The 12,697-nt window shown below is 49.7% G+C and overlaps 1 protein-coding gene across 1 annotated transcript; it reads left to right on the plus strand.

The window, feature by feature from the left end:
* Positions 1-3,463: 3,463 nt before the first annotated feature.
* Positions 3,464-8,370, plus strand: LOC132416407 (sialic acid-binding Ig-like lectin 14). Its single transcript, XM_069540204.1, has 8 exons — positions 3,464-3,557; positions 4,476-4,536; positions 4,603-4,986; positions 5,204-5,482; positions 5,685-5,732; positions 6,812-7,063; positions 7,306-7,444; positions 7,559-8,370. Exons 1-8 carry the CDS (start codon positions 3,537-3,539, stop codon positions 7,599-7,601), a joined length of 1,227 nt encoding a protein of 408 aa, XP_069396305.1. The 5' UTR covers positions 3,464-3,536; the 3' UTR covers positions 7,602-8,370.
* Positions 8,371-12,697: the final 4,327 nt, after the last annotated feature.

The following is a 12,697-nucleotide window of genomic DNA, read 5'->3' on the forward strand; positions in this document are numbered from 1 at the left end:
CTTCAGCTTGTTACCAGATACCCCAAACCTACATCCCTTTAACCTGAAGTACAACCATTTTGGAGTCTGAACAGCCCAAAGTCCAGTAGGAGGATGCTTCTCTCCTCCATGGGGCCCAGGGTCCCCCATTCCTTATGATTCACCCATATGTTCGGGTCTCAAGATCATGACGCCAGGATATGTGTCTATGTGTAACTGAGTCACTTTGCCGTACACCTGAAACTAACACAACACTGTAAATCAACTAAACTCCAATAAAAATATTTTTAAAAATAAATAAAATTTTTAAAAAGGATCATGACACCAGCCCTACGTTGTCAGGAGACCTTCCTAGGAGGTGATAGGTCTATGTATAGAGCCATCCGAGGAGTTCAGCTCATGGCTACAAACCTATACGTGATTTTTCAGGCCTGATCATAGGCAAATGCAAAAGCTTTCCTTGGCTGGCCTCACGGGCGTGCTGCACTGTAGTCTCTGAAAGGAGTTGCAGCGAAGGACTCAGACTGCCCTGGCCCATCGTGCTGTTCACATTTTTGCATTCCTAGCTCAGATGACTTTATTCTTTGGTCTGTTTATCTGAAGCCTTGGGCAGAGGTCTTCAGGCATCTCCACCGAAGCCTCCTCGTAGAGGAGAAGCAGGAAAAATTGGAGACACTTTTCCCCACTCCGATTCAGGACTCAGTACATTTCCATTCCCAACGCCACCCCCAACCCAGGGTCCTTAGACCCACTAGAGCTTTTTGTTCTGGGTCCCGCGTCCGCGAGACGACCCCCATGTCTGTGCTGGTCACCCTGACCATCGGCAAAGGTTCTCTCCTTGGATAATTTTAGCCAGGCTCTTGAAGCTCTTTTTCAACAAGTTCTTGAGTTCTGCATCTATCTTTGCATCATCCATTTTTTTCCCAAGAATCCTGGTAAGACAGTTTAACCAAAATCCCTTACCCTCAATGTCTGATGGGGTTCCTCACCCTTCACTAGCCCCCAGCTGATATCTGATCACCCTGGCCGACCTTCAGCAAGAAGCCTGGTAGGTCGGTTTAGCCAGAATCCCCCTTTGCCCCTATGTTTCCTCTTAGCAATTTTCCATCCGCTGACCCCTCACCCCGCTCCTTGGCAATAAATTCCCACTTTTCCTCGTTGTATTCAGAATTGAGCCTGATCCCTTTCCCCTGCTGCAAAGCCCCACTGCAGGGGTCCCTGCACCTGTGACAGTGGTCCTGAATAAAGTCGGCTTCACTGTTCTATAACAAGTAAGTGATTAAAGGCTTAATTGTTATTTTCATGTTGACTCATCGCTTTAATCAGGTACTTGACACTAGCAGCTCAGGCTCTCTCTCCCCGCTTGGCTAAGCTCCTGGTCCCATCAGGCTTGGCATCCTCTGTGGGGGGTGGTTAGGACACCTGGGTCCCTGAGGAGGGACCCAGCTGCAGAGCCTGTGGGACCTGATGTGTGGCCAGAAGCCCGGCCTGAGAACGGAGAAGAAAGCACAACCGTCCCCACCTCGCCACCCTTTTGTGGATCCAACCAAAGAAGTTAAGCCACCGTATCTTCCCATGATGGAAGTAGAAAATATTTTCTTTCTCTATCCCGAATGCTCCCAGAACCTGGCTTTTGGCCCCATCCAAGGAAATGGCACAGGTAGGAAGGAAGCTCTCCTCTGTGGCACTGACGGAGGTGGCAACTAGGAGAGGGCTAAAGGCGGTCAGTGCAACGCCTCCCGTTCGCATCACCGCTCTGCTCCCGGCCATCTGGCTGCCGCCCTCTCCCACCCCTGCCCGGCAAAACTCTCACCTGGGTCACCAGTAACCACCTTGTTCTCTTCCTATCTCCCCGGCCGGGCTATCTCAGTCACAACTACCACCTCCCCGTCCAACCCGCAATTAAGCTTAAGCCCGTGCGCACCGCGCCTGAGAGCGTGCGTGTTCTCACGACTCCGCCCAGGGCCCTCTCCTCCCCCTCGGTGAATGTGTCCACGTGTCCACCTCCAGGGACAACTCTGCTCTCTTCTCAACCCCTGTCGTCCCAGCCCAGACCCGCACATGTATACCGCAAGCTGTTAACTCAAATATTCATTACGTAGCATACTTGATAATTTTTTAATTTATTTTATTTATTTATTTTGCGGGGCGACGGATCTTCGTTGCTGAAAAGAGCATGGGCTCAGACAGATAACTTCCATGCCATTGTTCATAGCAGCAAGATTCCCAGCAGTGGTGGAACCAGTCCCAGCGCCCAGCAACTGAATGGATGAACCAAATGTGGTAACACAATCAAGTATCATTCAGCCTTTCAAAGCAGCGCAAATTCTGACACACGCTGCAACGCCGGTGACTCTGGAAAACAGTGTGCTACCTGAAAGGAGCAGACACAAAGGGACAGATATCGTTTGATTCTACTTATACGAGCTCCCTACGAGGCACATTCACCGAAACAGAAAGTAGAATGGCGTTGCTTGCAGCTAGGGGATGGGGATGTCGAGAAGTTATTGCGTAACTGCAGCAGAGTTTCTGTTTGGGATGATGAGAACATGCTGGAGATAGAGGGATGACGGTTGCACTAACGTTGTGTATGTACTTAGTGCCATTGAATCGTACCGTATACAATGTTTCAAATTGTGTTTTGTTTTATGGTGATTTTAGAAACGAGAAGTACTTCTGTCCTCATGGGGATGTCGTTATGCGGACAAGAACTTTTCAAAGAAATGATAAGTAAAATGAGAGCATGTCAGCTCTTGACAGGTTTGGAGGAAAATCACACGAGGACAGGAGCATGTGACATATTGGTGTGGGGAGGCAAAGGGATTGGGGGGAAGATGGGAGGATGCTGCGGACCCCGTGCAAGGCGACTGCAGGCCAATGCAGGATTCTGGAAGCCTTTGAGGAGAGCGGACATAGGATTAGACCCTCATTGAGGTAGGATCCTCAGGCTGTTGTGTTCAGAATCAGCCAGAGTGGGTCCAGGGCAGCAAGAAAGAGATGTGGCAGGACCCTGCTGGGGACTCCAGGCAGGAGGTGATGGTGCAGTGGACCGAGGAGATCGTGTAGATAGAGAGGATATGTTTTGAATATGTTGTGAAGGTCAAGCTAACAGAATTTTCTAATGGATGTGGTAGGTGAGGGGAAATGAGGATCAAATATGATGCAGAAATGTATGTAGAGAGCTGGATATGAAAGTCTGGGGATCAGAGGAGGGGTCCAGGGTAGAGACCTTAAATTGTAGAGTTAGTGTAAGATGACAGTGGATGAGCTTAAAAAAAGTGGGTGGGGTGGGATGATAAGAGTATGATACTTCCTCAAAAACTTAAATATAGAATTAACACATGATCCTGACTTTCACTTCTGGATATCTCTCAAAGGGAACCGAGAGCAGGGACTCCAGGAGACATCTGCACACTCGTGTTCCTAGTAGCGTTATTCACTATAGCCAAGTGATGGAAGCGACCCAGCTTGCCCTCAACAGATGAGGGATAAGGAAAACCATGGAATATTATTCAGCCTGAAAAAGGAGGGAATTTCTGACACTTGCTACCACACGGATGAACTCTGAGGACATTACGGTAAGTTCAACAACCTAGTGAAAAAAAGACGAACACTACGTGATTACGCTTATATGGGGTAGACACAGGAGTCAAATTCCTCGAGAGAGAACATAGAACTGTGGTTGCCAGGAGCTGGCAGGAAGAAGGAAGAAGGATTGGTTGTTTAGTAGGTACAGAATTTCAAGGTTTTCAACTTGAAAAGAGTTCTTTTTTTACTAGATTAAAAATAAGTCATACTCATTAAAAGAAAATACCCAGTATGCTGCCGGACACTCGGCAATCTCACCACTGATGCAGCTCTAAAGCCCGACAGTGCTGCCTGTTTGGGGAGGAAGTGATGGGCCCGGGTGGGAGCATCTCCTGGGCAGGGACCGGGCCAGCCGTAGCCCTTCCGGTCTCCAGGTCACCAGCCCAAGATGCTCAGTGTTGGGGGAAGGAGTGAAGGCATGATTGGCGGCTGCCTTCACGTCACCCAGGAGCCCCTTCTTGTCTTCTGCCCCAGACGCTCACACAGACCCTAAAGAACCCGACATCTTGCGGGACCGACCACCCGAGGGTCTAGGTGAGACTGGGACCCTCCAGGTCGAGACAGGAGCTGAGCGGCTCCCTGGTGTAGACAGCGGTGCTCAGACGGGAGGACCTTAGGAGGCTCACCGTGTCCTACGCCTCCGTGTCCTCAGAGGCTCTGGTGCTGGAAGGACCCACCCGAGATGGGGGGCAGGGCAGGGCTCTCCTCCTTGCCTGCTCCTCTCAGGGCAGGTCTCCAGGGTCTCTGGACTGAGGGGTGTCCGTCCGCTCTGTGCGGAGGGGGGCCGAGCTCTGGCTCTGCAGTTCCTCTTCTGTGAACACCTGGGTCTCGTGTTCCTCCCCGGCTTCCCGTGGGTCTCCCCGCAGCCTTACCTCCCTCTCTCCTTCCCCTTCTCTTTTCACACACAGGACGCCCAGAAGCCCTCCGTCTCAGAGATGCTGCCGCTGCTGCTGTCCCTGCTGTGGGCAGGTGGGTGGGCTGCGGGGAGAGGGCTGGGCAGGGCAGGGGCTGTGGCTGACCCTCGTTTCCCCGCAGGGTCCCTGGCTCAGGACAGAGAATACCGGCTGGAAGTGCAGGAGTCCGTGACGGTGCAGGAGGGCCTGTGTGTCCACGTGCCCTGCTTCTTCCACCATCCCTGGGTCTACTGGCACGACTCTGTCCCATCTTTCGGCTACTGGTTCCAGGAAGGGGCCAGAACCCACCAGGATCGTCTAGTGGCCACAAACGACCCAGGTCGTGGGGTGCTGATGGACACCCAGGGCCGATTCCACCTCCTTGGAGACCCCCGGACCTACAGCTGCTCCCTGGACATCAGAGATGCACGGCAGACAGACACGGGGACATACTTCTTTAGGGTGGAGAGAGGGCCTTTGGTGAAATATAGTTATTTAGAGAACAAGCTCCACCTGCATGTAACAGGTAAGGATGGTGTCAAGGAGAGGACACACAGACACAGGGGCCCTGAGGGCCCCCAGGGCAGGGCTGGGAGGGGACCCCCTGTCTTCTCATCCTGGGAGGGGCCCAAGGGGACCTAGGAGGACAGGCCGCTGCGGCTGGCCTGGGGCAGAGACAGCTCTGAGGGGCACACTCGGGGCCCCCCATCCAGGGCCTGGGTCTGTTTCTCTCTCCTCTTCAGCTCTGACACAGACACCCGACATCCACGTCCAGGGGACCCTAGAATCTGGCCTCCCCAGGAATATCACCTGTGCAGTGCCATGGGCCTGTGAGAGGGGGACACCCCACACCTTCTCCTGGACCGGGGTTGCCCTCCCTTCCCTGCACCCCAAGGGCCCCCACTCCTCGGTGCTCACGCTCACCCTGGGGCCCCAGGACCACGGCACCAACCTCACCTGTCGAGTGACCTTCCCCGGAGCTGGCGTGAGCACAGACAGAACCATCAGGCTCAACGTGTCCTGTGAGCGCGGGGCCGGGACGCCGGGGCCCTGAGGGTGGAGGGCGTTGGGGACGGGAGGCCTGGGTGGGATACTTGGGGACTCTTCTTGGAGGCAGGCTGGGAGGAGAACGAGGAGAATGCTGAGACCCCCCCCCCCATGGTGTCATGTTACTCATGACACCTCATCATGCTGCAGGAGGACATTTCTTTCTTTCTGTTCCAGATGCTCCACAGAACCTGGACATTCGTGTCTTCCGGGGAAATAGCACAGGTGGGAGAAAAGTACCTGGGTGGAATGGAGGTCAGATGCAGGGATGTTGTGAAGATGGACAGAATCAAGCCCATCACTCATCCCCTCTCTGCTCCTACGTCTGCCCTCTGCCTCCCAACCCTGTCCCCTGGCAGGACTCACTTTAGGGCCACTGTGGATTCCTAGTGACAACTCACTGTCACCTCCGCTTGCCCCCTCCCTTCCCACCTCTTCTCCCTCCTCACTTTCCCAGGACATCCCTTCGCGGATTCCCTGCCTCCTCCCTGTCTCCGTCTCTCCCGCAAGGAGACTGAGTTCCCAAGCTGGGTTCTGCAGGATTCCAAGGGGAAGCTCGTCTACTCCGGGGTTCCAATCCTACCTCTGCCCTGAAGACTCTCCCAAACCTCTGTCCTGAGTGCCCTCCACTCCCCCGGCAAGGGACCCTCCGATATGAGTAACCCGAGCCTGGATCTCGGCAATTCCTTTAGGCTCCGTGTCTCACCCAATCGTCCCCGGGACTCAGGGAGTTTTGCGACGTTGACTTTCTGAGAATGACTCACGTCAGTCCCCTCGTCCATCCCCGTGACCGCAGCTCCAACTCAGGCCTCCATCCTCTCTCTGGCCTGGATCCGGACCAGCCTCCCCTCTGGCCTGTCAGCCTCTAGTCTTGGCCCTGTCCAGCCTGCAAGAATGGGGACCCCAAAGGGATCTCTACATGCCCCAGATCTGACCCTACGACTTTCTTGCTCAGAACCCTCCCATGGCTCCCTGGGGCTCTCATCACCTGCGTGCAGGCCTCCAAGTGGCCAGACCCACGGATGTCAGTGCCCTGCACAGTTTCACACATCAAGGGCCACGTCCTGGGATGTTCTCTCCCAGGCCTAGATCTGGCCGACTCTTCCTCAAGCGTCCACAGCCCCCTGTCCTGGGATCAGCAGGTTGCCTCTCCTTCCCCCGCCTCACCTCATAGACTGCCCCCCGTCCTTGGCCTTGCCTGCAGTGCCTGTCTCAGAGCCGCTGTTCCCGTGTCTGGGAGGACAGAGGGAGAGAAGGGCCTCTCAGCCTTGCCCTTCTAGCTCTCTCTGTCTCTCTAATCCCAGAGATCCTGGGCAACGCCACCTCCCTTCGAGTCGTGGAGGGCCAGTCCCTGCGCCTGGTCTGTGTTGTCGACAGCAACCCACCCACCAGGATAAGCTGGGCCCGTGGGTGCCTGACAGTGAGCCCCTCACAGCCTTTGGACCCTGGGGTCCTGGAGCTGCCCCACGTGGTCTTAGGGGATGGAGGAGAATTAACCTGCCAAGCTCAGCACCCCAGGGGCTCCCTCCGTGTCTCCCTGAACCTAGTTGTACAAGGTGAGTATAAGCAAGGATGCCTGAGTTCTGAGCTAGGGTGGAAAGCAGGGTTAAGGTGTGGACTTACAGGGACTTCCCTGGTGGTCCAGTGGTTAAGACTCCATGCTTCCAATGCAGAGGACGTGGGTTTGATCCCTGGTCGCAGAACTAAAATCCCATATGGCAAGCAGCGTGGCCAAAATAAAAATAATGGTGTGGACTTACACCTATCATCCACCTTCCTCTCTCTTTTCGTCCTCCAGGTGTCTCTTCTTCCTTCCCCCAAGTCTCTGGGGAGCAGAGAGAGGGCTCCTGGCCCCTGGTCCTCACGTTGCTCAGGGGGGCCCTGATGGGGGCTGGTTTCCTTCTCACCTATGGCCTCACCTGGATCTACTATACCAGGTGAGAAGCCCTTCTTAAGGTGTCCCTGATTTGGGGACACCTCCGTCTTGTCCTTTCCAGAGCAGACCTTCCACGAAACTGGTCCCTTGTTTCAGAACTGTGTTTCCCTTACAGGTGCAGAAACTCACAAGGGAATAGGGTTGAGAGGTGCGACTGAGTTCCCTTCTTCACAGCGGTGCTTCAGAGGTCTATGAACAAGGAGGTCCCGGATGACTTGAACCTGCTTCCTTTCCAGAAATAACATCTCTTCACATCTGGCCTCCAGGTTTCTTCCTGATAGTTCTACATGAGTGGTTGTGAGGGCAAGGAGGAAATAGATATTTTTATTATTAAATTGAACTATGCTCCATGTAACATGTTTTCTTCTCTGTGCTTATACCTTAGCATGGTTTTGATATGCCCATAGCGCGACCCATAATATATTGTTCTAAATCCCATGATATGGTATTTTTTAAAGTTAATTTTAAAGAGATTTTTTTAATTAGAAAAATGAACTATTTTGTATTTATCCACATATGAACCATTTCAATTGCTCTTCATCCCTTTGTTGTAAAAATAAAATCCCCTAAGGAAAAGTAAAAATAAGAGGGATTCCCTGTGGAAAGAACATATTTAGAAAATGGACCTGGTGTGGCTAACAGGTACCCCCAATAAAATGGAGCCAGGCAATCGTGACAGACCTAGGGTTCAGTCACGTACTCTGAGTTCTTAGAAAAACCACGAACGAAAACTATAAGGACTTCTGATTGTGCTAAGGGTCCTACCTGAAAAACCCCTAAGGAGATGCTCCAGTGACAGCCATCATTGGAAACTTCTGGTCAGGCTGCAGTGACTTGCGGTCAGGCTGCAAGGGCCATCCAGTCCCCTTTTATAAGTCTCCCAACTGTGGCTTCTTCGGCTTGTGCTTTCAAACACCCCTCACCCCTTCACCTCCAAGGAACGTACTTTTGGTTACAGCCAAAGGCTTCTTATCCCTGGTTTGCAAACCTTGCAAACAATAAAGCTGTCCTTTTGCATTAAGATAACGCTGCCTCTTTTCTCAGATTTATTTCTAATTTAAGATGACAGTATAGTTTCTCTAGAGTATCATTTTCCTTTTACCTGAAGATCTTTTCATATATTTTTGTAGTGTAGGTATGCTGGTGATGAATTCTCTCAGCCACAGTTTGTCTGGAAAAGTTTCCATGTACATTAGCTTTGGAAGGATATTTTTGTTGGATTAGGAATTCTAGGTTAAACTTTTCCCCGTTCTGTTGTTTAAATTCTTTTGGCTTGCCTAGTTTCGCCTTATTTTCATCTTTCTTTCTTTGTAGTTTATATTTTTCTGTAGCTGGTTTTAATATTTTCTCTTTTTCACTGGGTTTTAATAATCGAATAATATGTGTCTTGGCGTGTAAATGTGTGTGTGTGACAGAGACAGAGAGACAGAGAGAGAGACAGAGATTATCCTACTTGGAGGGTGTTGAGTATCTTGAATCTGAAATTTTATAGTAGTGATCAAATTTAAAAAAATTGAAGCCAGTGTTTATATATATATATGTATTTTTTTTTTCTATTCCCCTCTGGGTCTCCAATTTTACATATGTGATAATGCCCAGTATTATCTCATTATCAGCTCTGAGCATCTGTTCACCATTTCCAACCTTTTTTCTCTATATTCTTCAGTTTGAATAGGATCTGATGCTACATCTTCAAGTTTACTGATTATTCTTCCACAATATTGAATCTGCTGTTAGTCTCATTCAGTGAAATTCTCACTTCAGATAATTTATTTTTTTCTCTAGAAGTTAATTTCCTTGGTTTTTAATCTTACGTTTCTTCTTTTATTATGTTGATGTTTTCCTTTACATCCTCGAGTATATGGATAATGTTTGTAATCAATGTTTTCATGTTTTTGTCTGCTAGGTCTGTCTCCTCTGTCATGTCTAGGCCTGACTCCACTGAAGGATTTTTCTCTCACCGAGTGTCACATGTTCCTGCTTCTTTATGTGTCTAGTAATGTTTCACTGACTGCTGAACGTTGTCAATTTTTTGTGGCTGATGACTTGGTCTTGTCTTTCTTTAAATAATACTGGTCTTTTTCTTTTTCTTTTTTTTTTTTTAATACTGGTCTTTTTCTTGACGGTAGTTATTTGTGTGTTGGGTCAATACTTTAAAGGTTCTTTGATTTTTATTGAAGTAGTGTTGGTGTACGATACTGTGTTAGTTTCAGGTGTACTACGTAGTGAGCTGACATTTGTATACATTATGAACTGATCACCATGATAAGTCTAGTAACCATTTGTCCCAACACAGAGCTATTAGAATATCACTGACCGTTATTCCTTCTGCTGTATATTACTTCCCTATGGCTTATTTATTTTATAACTGGTGATTTACACTCCTTAATCCCCTTCACCTATTTTGCCCACCACCCCCTCCCCACTGGCAACCACCCATTTGTTCTCTGTATCTGTGGGTCTGTTTTCATTTTGTTTTGTTTGTAGGCGTTCTTTTTTTAATTTATTTTTAAATATTTTTTTATTCTTTTATTTTTTGCGGTACGCGGACCTCTCACTGTTGTGGCCTCTCCCGTTGCGGAGCACAGGCTCCGGACGCGCAGGCTCAGCGGCCGTGGCTCACGGGCCCAGCCACTCTGCAGCATGTGGGATCCTCCCAGACCGGGGCATGAACCCGTGTCCCCTGCATCGGCAGGCGGACTCTCAACCACTGCGCCACCAGGGAAGCCCCGTTCTTTTTTTTAGATTCCACGTATGAGATCATATGGTATTTGTCTCTCTGTCTGACTTATTTCACTTAGCATAATACTCTCTAAATTCATCCATGTTGTCAAAAATGGCAAGATTTCATTTTTTATTGTCTGAGTAATATCATATATTATATATTCATTCATCTATCATGGACAATTAGGTAGATTTCATATCTTGACTATTGTAAATAATGCTGCAGTGAACATTGGTGTGCATATACCTTTTGTTTTCTGTTTTTTGTGGGTTTTTTTTGCGGTACACGGGCCTCTCACTGTTGTGGCCTCTCCCGTTGCGGAGCACAGGCTCTGGACGCGCAGGCTCAGCAGCCATGGCTCACGGGCCCAGCCGCTCCGCGGCATGTGGGATCTTCCCAGACCGGGGCACGAACCCGTGTCGCCTGCATGGGCAGGCGGACTCTCAACCACTGCGCCACCAGGGAAGCCCCCCCCCCCTTTTTTATATATATAAATGTATTTATTTATTTTTATTTATTTTTGGCTGCGTTGGGTCTTTGTTGCTATGCACGGGCTTTCTCTGGTTGTGGCGAGCGGGGGCTACTCTTTGTTTCGGTGCGCGGGCTTCTCATTGCGGTGGCTTCTCTTGTTGCGGAGCACGGGCTCCAGGTGCGCAGGCTACAGTAGTTGTGGTGCGCGGGCTCAGTAGCTGTGGCTCGCGGGCTCTAGAGCGCAGGCTCAGTAGTTGTGGTGCATAGACTTAGTTGCTCTGTGGCATGTGCGATCTTCCCAGACCAGGGCTCGAACCTGTGTCCCTGTGTTGGCAGGCGGGTTCTCAGCCACTGCGCCACCAGGGAAGCCCCCATATATCTTTTCAAATTAGTGTTTTTGTTTTCTTTGAGTAAATACCCAAAAGTGAAATTGCTGGATCATATGGCAATTCTATTTTAAATTTTTTGAGGAACCTCTGTACCGTTTTCCACAGTGGCTGCACCAATTTACAATCCCACCAAAGGTGCACGAGGGTTCCCTTTTATCCACATCCTCGCCGACACTTGTTATGTGTTGTCTTTTTTATCATAGCCATTCTGACAGGTGTGAGGTGCTATCTCATTGTGGTTTTGAGGTGCATTTCTCTGAAGATTAGCGATATTGAGCATCATTTCTTGTGTCTGTTGGCCATCTGTTTGCCTTCTTTGGAAAAATGTCTATTCAGGTCCCCTGCCCATTTTTAGTCAGGTTGTTTGGTGTTTTTGATGTTGGGTTGCATGAGTGTTTTGTATATTTTGAATATTAACACCTTATCGGATATACTGTTTGCAAATATTTTCTCCCACTTAGTAGGCTGTGTTTCTGTTTCGTTGATGGTTTCCTTCACTGTGCAAAAGCTTTTTAATTTTTTGTAGTTCCATTTATTTATTTTTGCTTTTGTCTCCCTTGCCTGAGGAGACAAAAAGATGTTGTGAAGACCAGTGTCAAAGAGCACACTGCCTATGTTTTCTTCTAAGAGTTTTATGGTTTCAGGTCTTACATTTGGTCTGTCTAGTATAGCAGCCGGAACAGACTGAGACACCACAGGAACATTTTCTTATGAGGACAGCGCATGTTTGGTGTGCCTGGGTAGACGTCATTTATTTGAGAATGACACTGTGAGAGATATTGAGGTGTTTTAAATTTCAGGAAAGGTGGGTTTGCAGTGAGGGAAGCGGATGGTTGTGGGGACTTAGTGTTTGCTTTGATATGCTCTCCCCCGGCAGAGACTCAGTTGTACTGAGGTGCAGTGAAAAGAGCAGAATCATTATTTGTAGGTTCAGTGAGAATGGATGCAGCCTTTTTGGATGAGCAACGTTTGCAAATGTGTCCAGAGCCTGAGAAATATTCCCTAAAGAGCTGCAGTTCTTCAGGACTCTGGACAGCAGAGATCCTGGTGACTGGGGCTCAAGGGTCAGTGTGTGCCAGGGAAAATGGAGCGCCCTCTGGGGGCAGCATCCTGAACTGCAGCACAAGCAGTATGGGCGGGAACTGGGACAGGTGTATCTGAATGACACAAAGATGCTAGCCAGGGGGTGTCTGAGATACTCCCTTCCCCCCAACAAAGGCTCCTTAGCACCCTCAGGGCCTCAACTACAGCCAGACCCAGACTCTTCATTCACCACTGGAATGCTTCCCTACATCTCCTTCATTCATCCCTCCTAATAAGTCCAGTCCTCAGGCCCACACCCAGCACCCTTCTAGGGCAGAATCCTGAACTACCTACCTACCTACCTCTCTTCCCCCTCCTCAGCTGCTCCCACCCCATACCTACCCACCCACCCCCAATCTCACTTCCTCTCAATATCTATCTTTGTCCCCGTTGTGACCTCAGGAACAGACAAAGCAGGTGTTCAACATCTGTTGAATTAGAGCAGGAAACCAGAGGCTTGTAGAGTTTTTTTCTTAAGGAATAGGCTCAGAGAAAAATCTGAACATTCTTAGGCAGAGAAGGCAGATAGGAGGATGACCGATAAAGATTCTTGTGGACTCAGGTAGCCCCTAGTCTGTGGTCTAGC

The sequence above is a fragment of the Delphinus delphis genome, chromosome 20, assembly GCF_949987515.2.
Source record: "Delphinus delphis chromosome 20, mDelDel1.2, whole genome shotgun sequence".
NCBI lineage: Eukaryota > Metazoa > Chordata > Mammalia > Artiodactyla > Delphinidae > Delphinus > Delphinus delphis.

Bases quoted from the DNA above. Each gene is read 5' to 3' on its own strand.
- LOC132416407 (XM_069540204.1), top strand. From the start codon at position 3,537: ATGAACTCTGAGGACATTACG. The intron at 5,733-6,811 runs GTGGGAGAAAAG...CTCTAATCCCAG, and splicing joins CTTCCGGGGAAATAGCACAG to AGATCCTGGGCAACGCCACC. The intron at 7,445-7,558 runs GTGAGAAGCCCT...TTTCCCTTACAG, and splicing joins ACCTGGATCTACTATACCAG to GTGCAGAAACTCACAAGGGA.